Source organism: Colias philodice, chromosome 9 (genome assembly GCF_061535455.1).
Source record: "Colias philodice isolate Cphi_HAF_F1 chromosome 9, ilColPhil1 Martin Lab GWU primary, whole genome shotgun sequence".
NCBI lineage: Eukaryota > Metazoa > Arthropoda > Insecta > Lepidoptera > Pieridae > Colias > Colias philodice.
The window spans coordinates 10,399,039-10,411,655 of NC_143094.1; the positions used below are offsets into that span (position 1 = coordinate 10,399,039).

The window sequence follows — 12,617 nt, forward strand, 5'->3', positions numbered from 1 at the left end:
AATGGAAAACAAGCTAGCGTAGAAATAAACATGTAACTTGTATATATTTATAGTTCCTGCTATTTGCTTGTTCAATACGCAAGTAGCTTTTAGACTGCTCAAGTTAGTGCACACGTGTGGTCCATACAGCAGGTAAATATTGTTCCAATTTAAATCTCTTAGGTATACCTTAGTAAAGTAGTTCAAGATCTGTTCAAGTTATTGTACATTAACTTACCATTTAAGTATAGCTGGATGAAACTTATTTAGTTTGTTAAGTCTTCAGAAGCTTGAAGACCTCTTTAATAGTATGAAATTTCTCAGACTAAAATCTTAATTTAATCAGTATGTTTTTTATCAAAACGTGAATCCCCACTATCAAGACGAGCCATCCATGACTCATGACCAACTGAGTCCATTTGGATGAATTTTTTTTAATATAGTTTAAAACCCAAGAAAAGTCATAGGTAGATACTTAATCTTTGCTGGTTAAATCCCCAAACTGTATGTTGTCTGAAACCTGTTAACATATTTTCCAAGTTTCCTACACCATACTATTCAATGAAAGGTATAGTTACAGAGATTCATTGATTATTAATCATCCGTTTGATAGTTTTCCAATCCCATTTAGCGTGTATAAACATTATGTTTAAAAATTGTTGTATGCTTAGTTTTCACACTACAATGAGCAACTACACGAGCGCACGTTTCAACTAATGTTTGCCCAAACGTATTGAAAGTTCCGCCAATCGATGCGTGCTCACTACTTCCATTTGTATCACAAACGACCAGCAATTTATTTCAAATAATGAATTTACGTCCTCTCTCGTCCCCAATTTATAACGCTACGCTACAAACACAGGCGTAATAATAAAACACATTCATTTTGTTTAAATTTTATTTTCGTAATATTCAACTGTTGACAGATAACAAATGATCTTACAATATCCAATTTGTACATAATGACTTAAGAAAATATGGCAACACTCATATTTTTAACAATAAATACGTGAAATCTGTAGTCATTAACTGTTCGTAAATTATTCACGCATCGAGAGTAACTATGAAAGGGGAAAATTCTTATTTTCACTAATCCTATAACGTAGTTATTTTTAAAAATAATTTAAATTACGATACAAATATTTAACAAGTTAAACTCGACAGCAGTCAATGACGAACAAGAATGACAACCACAATAAAGATGTATGTAATACAACTACTATTATGCCACAAAAATGTCTTTTTTATAGATAATAAAATTGATTAATATCTAAAAATACAGTTGATATTACATCTGTACGAAGCAATTTTATTGTATAAGTATTACGGCATTTAATAACGGCACAATATTGAAACATGAATATCAACAAATTTAAAACGTTAATTATATCTCATTGAAAAGGACACACTTATTAACAGAATGAGTAAAACGGCTTCATTCACCAACACATGTATTAATGCAAAAAATCAACGCACAATCCGCGTCACACTTTTGACGTAACGTTTAATTAAAGATAATTCTTGTACCTTGAAATCAGTAAGACTATACTATTGTTAATTTTCATTTAAAACTTAAGCATAAAATGCTTCAAAATGTGACCGCAGACTCACGTTTCACAAAGCTAGAATCGTAATCGAAATCACAACATTTAATCCCGCAAAGGGCATAAGACAAAAGTTAAACATTTGACAATATCAAAGAACTATCTCTTAAAACCGACGATACCTAATGCTCCCTAATTTCAACAGACAACTTTCAATCTTAGTAAACATTCCCATGTCCAAAATGGCCGACGTGTAGGCTGATCGTTTCTTTTTCACATTGGGTACAGATATATTACAATACAATTCCCGATAAATCGAATAGTGATTCGTCAACAAAAATTTCTATAATTCCCTTAGCTAAATACTTTTCTCTCTTCCTGATATATTTTAGCGATCGCAGATAAGCATCGCGTCGTCTTCCTCTATAATTTTTGAGTATTTTCCAATCTAATCTCTAACAACGAAATACAAATCTAATATTACTTCTACTGTCTGCGACAAGCGTGCACTTTGAACAAATATTTTCGAGATAATTTTCAACTCGGTTATTGCAAAATTGGCACATGTGTCTGAGTAAATAAGGTATATTTTGACGAATCACGCCCGCTGTACCCGCCGCCGACAAAGTCGTTCGTTGAAAAACTTGTGACGACCGCACATCGGTATAGTAAGACGACGCATCATAAAATGTACAATTAAAATTGATATGAATCGATTAGTCTAATCATATTGTGCGCAAACGTACGAGGCGGGGAAGACGAGTTTGCTATACAAGTTTTTAAACGAACACTTAACCTCCCGAACCGTCATTACAATCCGTGAACTAGTGCATCAAACGTTATAGTGACACTTGGAAAGACAATAATTCAAAATGAAAAATATATATAATATACCTATTTACAACTGTCCATTTCTCGTCTCGTTGCTCCAATACAGATCTCCGTTGATCCGAGTCTCACATTTGCTAGAAATTCTCCATTTCATGAATCCTATATAACCCCGATACATTCCAATACATTTCCATCCCGTCCCGGTGTAATACTGCAAAACGCACTTCGTCACTCGTATCGCTATCGTACGACTAGGTATTAACTTTGATAAATTTCAGAAAAATTCCTATCTATATTTCTTCTACACTTTAATAATACCTACGTTAAAACTGAATGCTATTTCAGTCAATTTTCTATTTCGTTAAGAACCTAATAAAGATTGGTGATTGAAAATTCGACAATGATCTGATATCATTTAAGCTTAAATATTATGTGGAACCTAAAAATAATGATTTTATATTAAATAATCGTAACTAGTCAAATCAAATTGGATATCTAATGATAAATGATGTAAATATATAAAATCATAATTTATAAACAACCCCATTTGGAGTTGCAATACTAAATAATACGTGTAAGCCGACATCGGCGGTTCTCTCAAATAGGTGAGGATACCGAGGCATTCAACTGCTAATTATAAGACAAGGTTATTTTGGCGTATTCATACAATCCTCATTTTTACTTATAAGAATTTAAGAGATACTTTTTCTCATTGACGAAATCTCACAATTACTTTTTTCATCAATTTTCAATTCAATAGGAACAAGACATATTATGACGTTGGCAATACAGTTACAAATTTGCCAGTGTAGCCTTTAAAAAGAATACCTACACTTTTCTATAATATTAAACTAAACGTCCTTGGTGCAACAAAGAGAAGATATATATTACTGCCAAAACGGTAACACTGGCTGTCAATAAAGTGACATAACAACATGGCGGCGTTCCTTCCGCTTCGAGCTGGCACCAAAACAACCTTGTCATACAGCATCCGTATATAATACATCATCAGATTATTTAACTTATTGCATTAATCTCACACATGATGTCACCATCTACAGAACTAGAAATCGGAATAATAGGCATGCAGTAACAAAAACGTCGAAGACAATGTTTGCATGCAAGCTAGAACGGCGCAACGCCACGCGAGTGGACACACGAAATATTGAATAATCGAACACGATTATCGACTGATAAGACGAAGATATCGACAAATGCAGCTACAACAACACTAAGCCCGAACGCGTCATTGTATTATACCTTAACGTACATAAAAAAACTAGACTCACAATCACGCTCAAAAATTGATAGAAACAAAACTCTGCCTACGCGAGTATTGGGCAGAGTTTTTTTACGAGCGACACTAATAGACTTTGAACATTATTGCAACGAAATAAGGTACGTAACAGTTTATTGACAACCTTATAATAGGCAATTGTGAGTCTAGCTGTTGTTTTACGTCAATGAATTATACGTATTTGCGACGTTTGCCAATAAAATCGTGGTGGTAGCTTGCATGTGCCCGCTTCGGGCGAGCAGCTTACGAGTTCATCGTCTGGTAGAATAGCAGGGTCTCTTCGAAGATGAGGCTCTTGAGGGTTTCCTTTGGTAGATCGTCCAACTCCATAGTGAACCGGAACGGCTCTTCGGCTACGGGCTGGAAATAAAAAGATAATTAGAAACCATATACACTATATTTATATGGCCTTACTAATAAAAAGTTAAACAATGGATAAATTTCAACCATTTTCTATCATAGCTGTGTCCTGCTCTTGCTCACATGAAACGTCAATCATAAAAACAAGACAGGTTATTGCAATAACTAATCCATTGAATAGCGAATGGGTAACATTTTATTAGTAAGACTGTTATCATATACATGTTTAATAAGAAGATAATGGTATATATAGAAATGATAATTTTCGATCTTTATGATTATTGCAACTTTTTGTTTATCTGTCAACTTATTAACACTGATGACAGAAAAAAAACTGATTCGTATTTGCTTTTTGATTATGTATTCCAGTAATTTATTCTCACTTAACGAAAGCATATTATTTATTAAATTGTAATGATCTCTTAATCCAACATTCATAATGATCGTCACACCAGCCAATAATTAACTCCTTTAACTAATAATAAAATATTAATGTACAATTAACAATTAACGAGCTTAAAACCATTGAGGTATTATTACTACGTATAGAGAGGACACCACGAACAAAATCTGTGCAACAAGTCATACACTTTGTAGATATTCTGCCTCTAATTACTTATAAATTAAAACCAATCAATGTAACTGATGGAAATGGTTTGTGACGTTTGCCTCTAACTCATGTTACAAAGAGTGTAGTAGTGATGCATTCTCTAGTACGTAATACATAGTAACTCAATGCTTAAAACATAAATAATTAATTAATACAGCCTTGTAATAACTCAATTTCAGAATAAACAAACATGATTTAAATTTATGGCAATTGAGGGTAGTTGTTAAATAAATAATTAAACAATAGAACACATGACCGCTACTTTCATTAGATTGCTATGCTAGGTCAGCTCTCTGTGGAATTCGTTGTTTTCAATTAATTTTCTCTTTGTTAGTTTACCTTATTTTTCATAATATGAAATATAAATTCGTTGCTTTATTTTTTCATGAAATTTATATTTCGTTTCGGCAAACACATCGTGTGTGAAATTAAATAAGCAGAAAAATGTTTTTTCTGAAAATTTCTTTGTTATTTAATTATGTTCAATCATGAAAGAAACATTGGGTAAATACAGATTCTAAAAACCAGGGCAATTCCAAGAATTGGAAGTAAATAAGTATTTTTTTTCTAGGGACGATCCGGTCCATTGCAATTGATGAGAATTTATCAAAGACCTTCAATTCGCAGAAAGACTCATGACAAAGCTTATATTGTGTTTAAAAAGGGAATTCGCTTTTTCTGAGCTTTAAATTATGTCTTTCATCTTAATCCAAGAACTTTCCCGAATTTTGATTTAGCTAATAGTTGTTAGAACATGAATAATGAGAAAAGTTTTATGTGAGAGCGCGAACTTTTAATTCAACATCAGTTTGGTATTTTTAAAATGGCTTTCTATATAAATGAAAATTTACATGAACTAGCTTTACGCCCTCGGCCTCGCCAGCTTTGTCTTAACCTAATACATTATATACTAAAACCTTCCTATTGCGTAGTTTTAAAAATGTAAGCATACATAGGGACATAGTGACAGAGAAAGCGACTTATTTTTATACTATGTAGTGATAGTGATGAAACAGAAAACGTAATAAATTTAGTGAGGCGGGTCCCCTAGTGTCACGCGTAAATATGTGACGAGCTAACAGACTGAGGTGTTTCGTAGCAACCACGAACTGAAAGGACTTTAACGTGCAGCAGTTCAATCAGTTCAATCTCAAAACAGACAACGGTTGTTCAGTTTATAGCGTATTTTTCCTGTCTTTTCAATTCACATACTATGGTTATATACTCTATAATCTATCTGGTATCGACAATGAGTCTACTTATTTGAGGTGAATGTTATCTATCTGTCATTATCATTATCTATCATGATCCATCTCCCATAGCGAAAATGTATGAACCTATTGCACGCCTCATAAGCGAAGCGTTGAGGTGGGTACTACTGTCACTTCGCGCAAAACATCTGATTTTTCAAACTTAAAATGTCTTTATGTATCATACATTGCACTTGTAAGATAATACATACACACACATATTAAGAAAAAACACTATTTTTAACGTTCAAGATATTTTTGATGTCATTTTTGTTATTTAAACTAGTTAAAAAACAGTTTAAAAAAGTTCTGTCTTGGACGTCCGTGTGTCTGTATGTGCGGATCCTTTTTCTTGTTAACACGATAGCGACCGAAATACTTTACTAATCGAGTCTTTTTTTTTCTCTTACGCTTGAGTATGCTCAGGAATAGAACCCTTTCATTTTTCAGGGTCTGATTCGATGTGGTTTAATTGTTATTAAATAAACAAAAATAATAATTAATAAATATTTATTAAAAAAAAATTATGAGGCGTGCACTTTTGGATTTTCCAAATTATTGTATTTTGTTCTTGATAATTCGGCCCAAGTAATGCGGCACTATAAGACGAACCGCAACGAATATAACACAGACCGAGGTGAAAAGCCTAGCTTAATTGAATTACACCGCCGTGAACACACCACGTATACACTAATTAATTAACGTGAGCATAACGCGAATAATGGGTTTATCATTCGTCACTTTGTGACATTATCAGATATTGTAATGCTATCAGCATTGAATTACTGCGAAACACTTGATCCGTGACATAATTTCTGTAAACTAATTATAACATTGTATGTATTTTACCGAATTATAGGGATTCGATTTGCAATTGCCAATAACGCTATACTCACAGGTCCAGGGGCCTTAGACAAAGTAACAATTAAAAAACGATAACAAAGTTAGAAAAGGCAAAAATGTATGGGATTGACATACGCCGCGTTATATCACGTGGTTTATCTAATGTCAATCCCATACATTTTTCCTTTTCTAACTTCGTTATCGTTTTTTAATTGTTACTTTGTCTAAGGCCCCTGGACACACTTGAAACGGAATTTTAAATGCAATTGTGTGCCTCGAGTAGGGCTCTGTGTGAGAAGACCCTTGCTTATCTCATTTGCTTTTCTTGACAGGGTAAAGGAAATTTTCCATATTACATTACGAAAAAGATTGTCCGATAAACTGATTCGCAACTCATAAATAATTTGGAAAATCCAAAAGTGCACGCCTCATAATTTTTTTAAATAAATATTTATTAATTATTATTTTTGTTTATTTAATAACAATTAAACCACATCGAATCAGACCCTGAAAAATGAAAGGGTTCTATTCCTGAGCATACTCAAGCGTAAGAGAAAAAAAAAGACTCGATTAGTAAAGTATTTCGGTCGCTATCGTGTTAACAAGAAAAAGGATCCGCACATACAGACACACGGACGTCCAAGACAGAACTTTTTTAAACTGTTTTTTAACTAGTTTAAATAACAAAAATGACATCAAAAATATCATGAACGTTAAAAATAGTGTTTTTTCTTAATATGTGTGTGTATGTATTATCTTACAAGTGCAATGTATGATACATAAAGACATTTTAAGTTTGAAAAATCAGATGTTTTGCGCGAAGTGACAGTAGTACCCACCTCAACGCTTCGCTTATGAGGCGTGCAATATTGAGTGAACGACGACGATATAAAACTAAAAATAAAATCCTTTGGAACCTAAATTTTCCGATTACTGGTTTGTACAAGAACCTAGATCCTATAAAACTAGGCAACCTTTTGGCAGACAAGGGAAACAAGACGACAAAATAAACTTGTGATATTAAATTCGTTGGCATATGCTGTTATAAACCAATCATCGAAAAAAATCCCTATGAAGCAACGTATTTCCACCACCTTTTATCAACATGGTCAAAGAAAACAGATGAAAAGTGAGACGAGGGCAAATATATAGCTTATGCGGTATAAATGTCACGGGGGGCGTGTGTCGTGAGTCGTGACCCCGGCGATTCGGCACGTCACGCGCACGGGTCACAGCTCATCAAGCAACTCGCAAAACCGTCACTGCCCATTAAAACATCACCAACATTAATTTCAGAGTGACTTGTTATTAAATTTCTTGCTCAAAGCGCTCAATTTTTAGAACGTCGCGCCGTCATAATTTCAAATTAATTTCAACGAAATTATTTTTATGAGTTATAAAATTACTCTTAAAATACACGAGCGAAAGAGTCGACCTTGTTGAGCGACATTTTTCATTGAAATTTAAACCCAAAAATATTAACGAAAATTTTTATATGTAGATATAATGAGAAAGATGTACTAGTAAGTAAAATAACAAGGAAAACCGCTAGCTTCAGTTCACAATTACGCTCGTGTGGTTCGGGTAAAAATTACCCTTTTGTTATTCCTACAGTCATCAGACACAGAAACATTCGCATATTTGTGGAATAAAACGATACCCACAATAAATTTAATCAACAATAAAAATAACTTTCACAGAAGCACTTTCCAGCATACTTTATAACACTCGACGCTTGACAAATATTCGTTACTTTGATTGGCTGAACAATACAACATGTTAAGTGCATACAAAATGTAACTGAAATACGGGAAAAACTATCGAATTTCTTTTGCCGACACTCGGGTTTTATCCACGTAGGTGATGCAAAATAGAATCTCTAATGGTGCATGCTTACATTCGTGTGACAGGTGACTCGACGAAACATCCGTATACGAATGTCGTCGAATATTCACACAATCGTTTCCCTTTGATTTCTTTCGAAAAACCGCTCTTACCACGAATACGCGAATCTCAAGACGAATATTTTTCACTGTTTACATATTCGTGTTCGTTATTCGCCTAGCTATTCGCACGAATGTGTAAATACACCATAAAAGTTATAGCTTTGCCTTTGAGTTTGTTTCATCTCGTAGTGGCTTCGGGCGAAAATGAGATCGTAACATCGAAACATGTCTGGTGCTGAAGGTTGTTCTTGTTTACGTTTTAGATTATAATAATGGTATTCTATTAACGTTATTTGAGTAATGTTATTTTAATCTTGATATTAGTTTTATTAAAGTTAGATTATTCGTTTACTTTAAGTTTGTTTTAGACTTTCAGGCAAAAACAAAATTCAAAGCGTTCTTGGAAACCTATATATATACGCTCAAGTTTCTGATTTTGATTTGTTATTATTTTGTGTATTGTGCCGCACAAACGTTGTCTATGTCTGTGTCGGTGGTTAAAAATTCATTTGATTTCTATTAGATTGACAATGCTTGGCTAGGTAGTAATATTTTAGTAAATAGTAAATACTAAATATATAAACAATGCTTAAAAAATATTTAGAGGAACTTCTATAAAAAAATACAAATTGACTGCAACTAGATGACTAGACCGAAAAGATAAGAGAAAAATATGATAATACAGTTTCCGAAATAATGTCAAAGAATGTTCGAAAGGAACGCCTTTCAATTTCAACACACGTAAAAGCGATTCATAGCCTTTCCAGTTTCCATGATTCATTGTGCTCAAATGGGGTAATCTCTATTTATTTTCTAAGTAAGTAGCGGGTATCAAGTATTCAGTGGGGATAAAAGATTGCAAACATGTCGAGTAGAGAGTCTCACTTGTGTACCTATACGGTGACGTCAGAGTTGGGTTTGGACCTTCAACGACTAGTACTGAATTTATATTATGCATGTAGTCTTAACCTTAAGGTTTATTTAGTGTTAAACTATCAAAACGATTGATGAAATTTAAATTTAATTAATATAAATTAATATAATTAAACTGTTCATTCATAAAATAATAAGAACTTATTACTAATTTTATCTAAATATAAATACAAATAATACAAAATTATAGATTCACGGAAGGATCATACTGTATGTTTACACGGCCAGCAAGATTACCGATGTCGCTCGTCACTAAAAATTTTCTAAGTAGAGGGTACTTAGAAAATTTTTATTAGGATTAAGAACTAACAATAAGTATTAAAACATATGTAGCGGTTTGTGGGCTTATGGTGCACAGAAAAACTTGAATGAGTTTATGATTGCATCAATGTAAATTAGATCATAAGAATTAATATTATGTTAAATAAATAAATAAAATAAATAAATAAAATTATGTTTAGTGAAAAAACAACAAATGTAAAAGAAAATTCATTAGGTAAACGATACTTGATGTGCTCTCCGGACACTATTATAAAACAGTCAAATCTATAAGTACTATAATAAATTATATTTCAAACTGTCTTTAAACATTATATTCAACTATTGGTAGTGACAATAATTGTTTTAAACTTTTGGAATTGATAACTGCTCACCCACACCTACATGTTTCATGAAACGCTGTTTATAAAATTTTCTAAAGCATTACGTGTAAAGGAACAAACGACACCCCTTGAACAAACAAATAGAAACAATTTGTAACGCGGCGTTAAATTGCCGAGATACATGGATAATTGTGCTGGATTATATCAAAGGTCTCCGAAACCGTATAATCTAATTCATTGTGTGTTCTAAATTAGCATTTCATTTCTGAGATTTTATAAAACCACCTTTTTAATACCTGTTATTGTTTGAAATGTTTTTCATAAAAGGGCATAATTAAGTAGAATACTGATTATGTCCTTTTATGTCGGATTTATTTCAGAAATGTTAATAGTTTATTAGTACAAAGATACGTTTATAAATCTGTATATTCAAATAGTTCTTTCCCTATAGTACGGTCCTTGACTATTGCAACAAAATCGCCATTACACACTTCATTACGCTCCGTGTTCCAAAAAGACATAAAGCGTTATCTGAAAAATGAACTGGAAACTCTATTTGTGACCTGAATGAACGGACCAGCTCACTTTTCAAGCTTTGTGAGCGAGTTTTTATCGCGCTTTCATTAGATCGGGCTGTAATTTAACAATAGTTTTGTACGAGTCGCGAACACGGATTTATTCCGGAAAATCTGGAGAGTCATTATAGAGAATAACGATGAATAGCTACCTACATAGTTTGTTTTATTTAACATTGCAATAATTAAATTCATTAATTAATTTTCTCTACAACTCATAAAACAGAACTTCTCTCCGTATACAATCCGGGCAATTACCTGACATTCCTATTACCATTCTGGAGAATGTACAACGTCTTACATCTTAGTTATTTGAGACCAAATTACCGTAGATTAGAGATTGTAGTACTGGAAGCGCTCGGGAACAGGTACACTTGTGGAGAAATGTCGCATACCCTCGGCCCTCGGAGAAGGAGAAGGACTTATGCTTATGTCTGTTTCTTACCGACTATTGTATTCCATCGAGACGGTTTTAATCATGAGTATTGGTACAGTACGATTCAAACTTAATGGCGGCTCGGGAAATCGTAAGATCCGGTGCTCAGAAAACAATTTTAGATATCAGCGGGGCGTTAAGAGACAGATACATGCGCGCACATGCATTCGCAGCTAACTTCCGAACCGCCATTGAAACGAACTGTATGGTTGTAATTCGTCAGAATCACTGCACCTATGTGGTACACGCCGTTTAGCATGTTGTCCAGCAGGTCTAACGCCCGCGGCTCCGCGTTCGGGAACAGCTGGACCCAGGGCACACGGGTTTATAACCTCAAATTACCTCATCATGTGGATCGTAGTATTGCTCGAGGTACGGGTGTGCAAGGGCATCTTCCACCGTGATCCGCTTGTGCGGGTTGAACGTCAACATTTTGTCCAATAGATCCAACGCCCGCGGCTCCGCGTTCGGGAACAGCTGGACCCAGGGCACGCGCGGTTTGTACGGCAACGACTCGAGGTATCCCCGCGCCTGTGGGAAGTACAATTTCGTAAGTTATGACGTCATTGGTTATGACGAAAATGTTTGTAGGAAAAGTTTTGCAAGGTTTCTGGAACGTTAAAATATAACACAAAAATTTACAATATAAATTATTAAACTTAAAAAAATATATCTGGTGTAGATATGCATTTGTCTCAATGATCGAGGAGAATAAACGAGACACGTCGATTCTTTTTGTTGACCAGTTACAATAAAATTATTCACATTAAAGCTAAATTAAACATTTCATTGTATAAGCTTTCTCTTTCTTTATTTAATACTAGAGGTCCGCCCCGGCTTCGCCCGTGGTACATATTTCGCAATAAAAGGTAGCCTATGTCCTTTCTCGGGTATCAAAATATCTCCATACCAAATTTCATGCAAATTGGTTCAGTAGTTTAGGCGTGATTGAGTAACAGACAGACAGACAGAGTTACTTTCGCATTTATAATATTAGTATGGATTAAAGTTTTCAATTTTTAAAATGGATTACGATTACGGATAACGAAAGCAGATAGTAAAATTAATATCTAGTAAAATAACGATTAAATTACACTTGGAAATTCCGAAATATACGCTTGTATTTATAAGCGAATAAACTAACAAAAGTTTTACTTTATATTAGCTCATCATTTTCTCGACCTCAAATATCTATACCAACTTTACGTTCTTAAACAAACCCCAACTTAGACTAAAAAAATATTTTAATTTGTAACTACTTTGTTATTCAAAGAGATTCTTGTAATTCTTTATTTCTAAAGATATAAATATACCAGTTAGAAAAAGGATTTTGATTTAAATAAGGAAGGCAAGAGTTACCAAAGAACCGGTTGAGAAACTTCAACCAGGCTTACCGATTTAGAAACAATTG

General features: G+C 33.7%; 1 protein-coding gene across 1 annotated transcript in view; it reads right to left on the bottom strand.

Annotated features, from left to right (window-relative positions):
• Window positions 1-3,761: 3,761 nt before the first annotated feature.
• rl (Mitogen-activated protein kinase rl) overlaps window positions 3,762-12,617 on the bottom strand; it is a 66,277-nt gene continuing 57,421 nt past the window's right edge. The window contains exons 7-8 of the mRNA XM_089699449.1: window positions 11,549-11,737; window positions 3,762-4,011 (exon numbers count right to left, since the gene is read on the bottom strand). Coding sequence (XP_089555575.1) covers window positions 3,895-4,011; window positions 11,549-11,737 — 306 coding nt within the window. The 3' untranslated portion in view covers window positions 3,762-3,894. The remainder of the gene's footprint in view (window positions 4,012-11,548; window positions 11,738-12,617) is intronic.